The sequence below is a fragment of the Sphaeroforma arctica genome (assembly GCF_001186125.1).
Source record: "Sphaeroforma arctica JP610 unplaced genomic scaffold supercont1.15290, whole genome shotgun sequence".
Taxonomy (NCBI): Eukaryota; class Ichthyosporea; order Ichthyophonida; genus Sphaeroforma; species Sphaeroforma arctica.
In genome coordinates, this window is record NW_014025268.1 from 1 (window position 1) to 521 (window position 521).

At 43.8% G+C, this 521-nt stretch overlaps 1 protein-coding gene across 1 annotated transcript; it reads right to left on the reverse strand.

Annotated features, from left to right (window-relative positions):
• Positions 1–171: 171 nt before the first annotated feature.
• SARC_18287 (hypothetical protein) lies at positions 172–357 on the reverse strand (the record flags this gene model as incomplete). The annotated part of the gene is made up of 1 exon (XM_014287633.1): positions 172–357. A coding segment is annotated over one exon (186 nt), but the record flags the coding sequence as incomplete, so codon positions are not given.
• Between the last annotated feature and the right edge of the window lie 164 nt (positions 358–521).

A 521-nucleotide genomic window follows, 5' to 3' on the forward strand; every position in this document is an offset into this window, starting at 1 on the left:
GTATGTATGTATATAAGTACATATAGAATCATGCATATACACAAGAGCCCATACACGAAAACAAGCATACACATCCACACACGCAGGCACAAATATACGTGAGATGACACCAGTGACATGTAAACCCTAAAACCCTAAAACCTCTTGAACAATGTCCCATGCACGTGGCTGCTAAGGTGGCATTTTGACATACCTTGATTTGCTGGCAGCCGATAAGACAACACAGTTAATGGCGCGCTGGAGGCATCGGCTCGTCCAATCAGAATGTCCCTCGCCCGCTTTGAGTGACAGTGTGTAGTATCGCTGTGCGGCCTCGATGAACTTTGAGCGCCTGTCCATCACTTCTGCAGTGAGCTCCTACGGATGGTATATAAGGACAAGAGGCTATACTATGAACACACTGTGTATAACTATGCAAGGATGGTATATATGGACAAGAGGCTACTATGAACACACTATGTATAACTATTCAAGGATGATATATATGGACAAGAGGCTACTATGAACACACACTCTATATA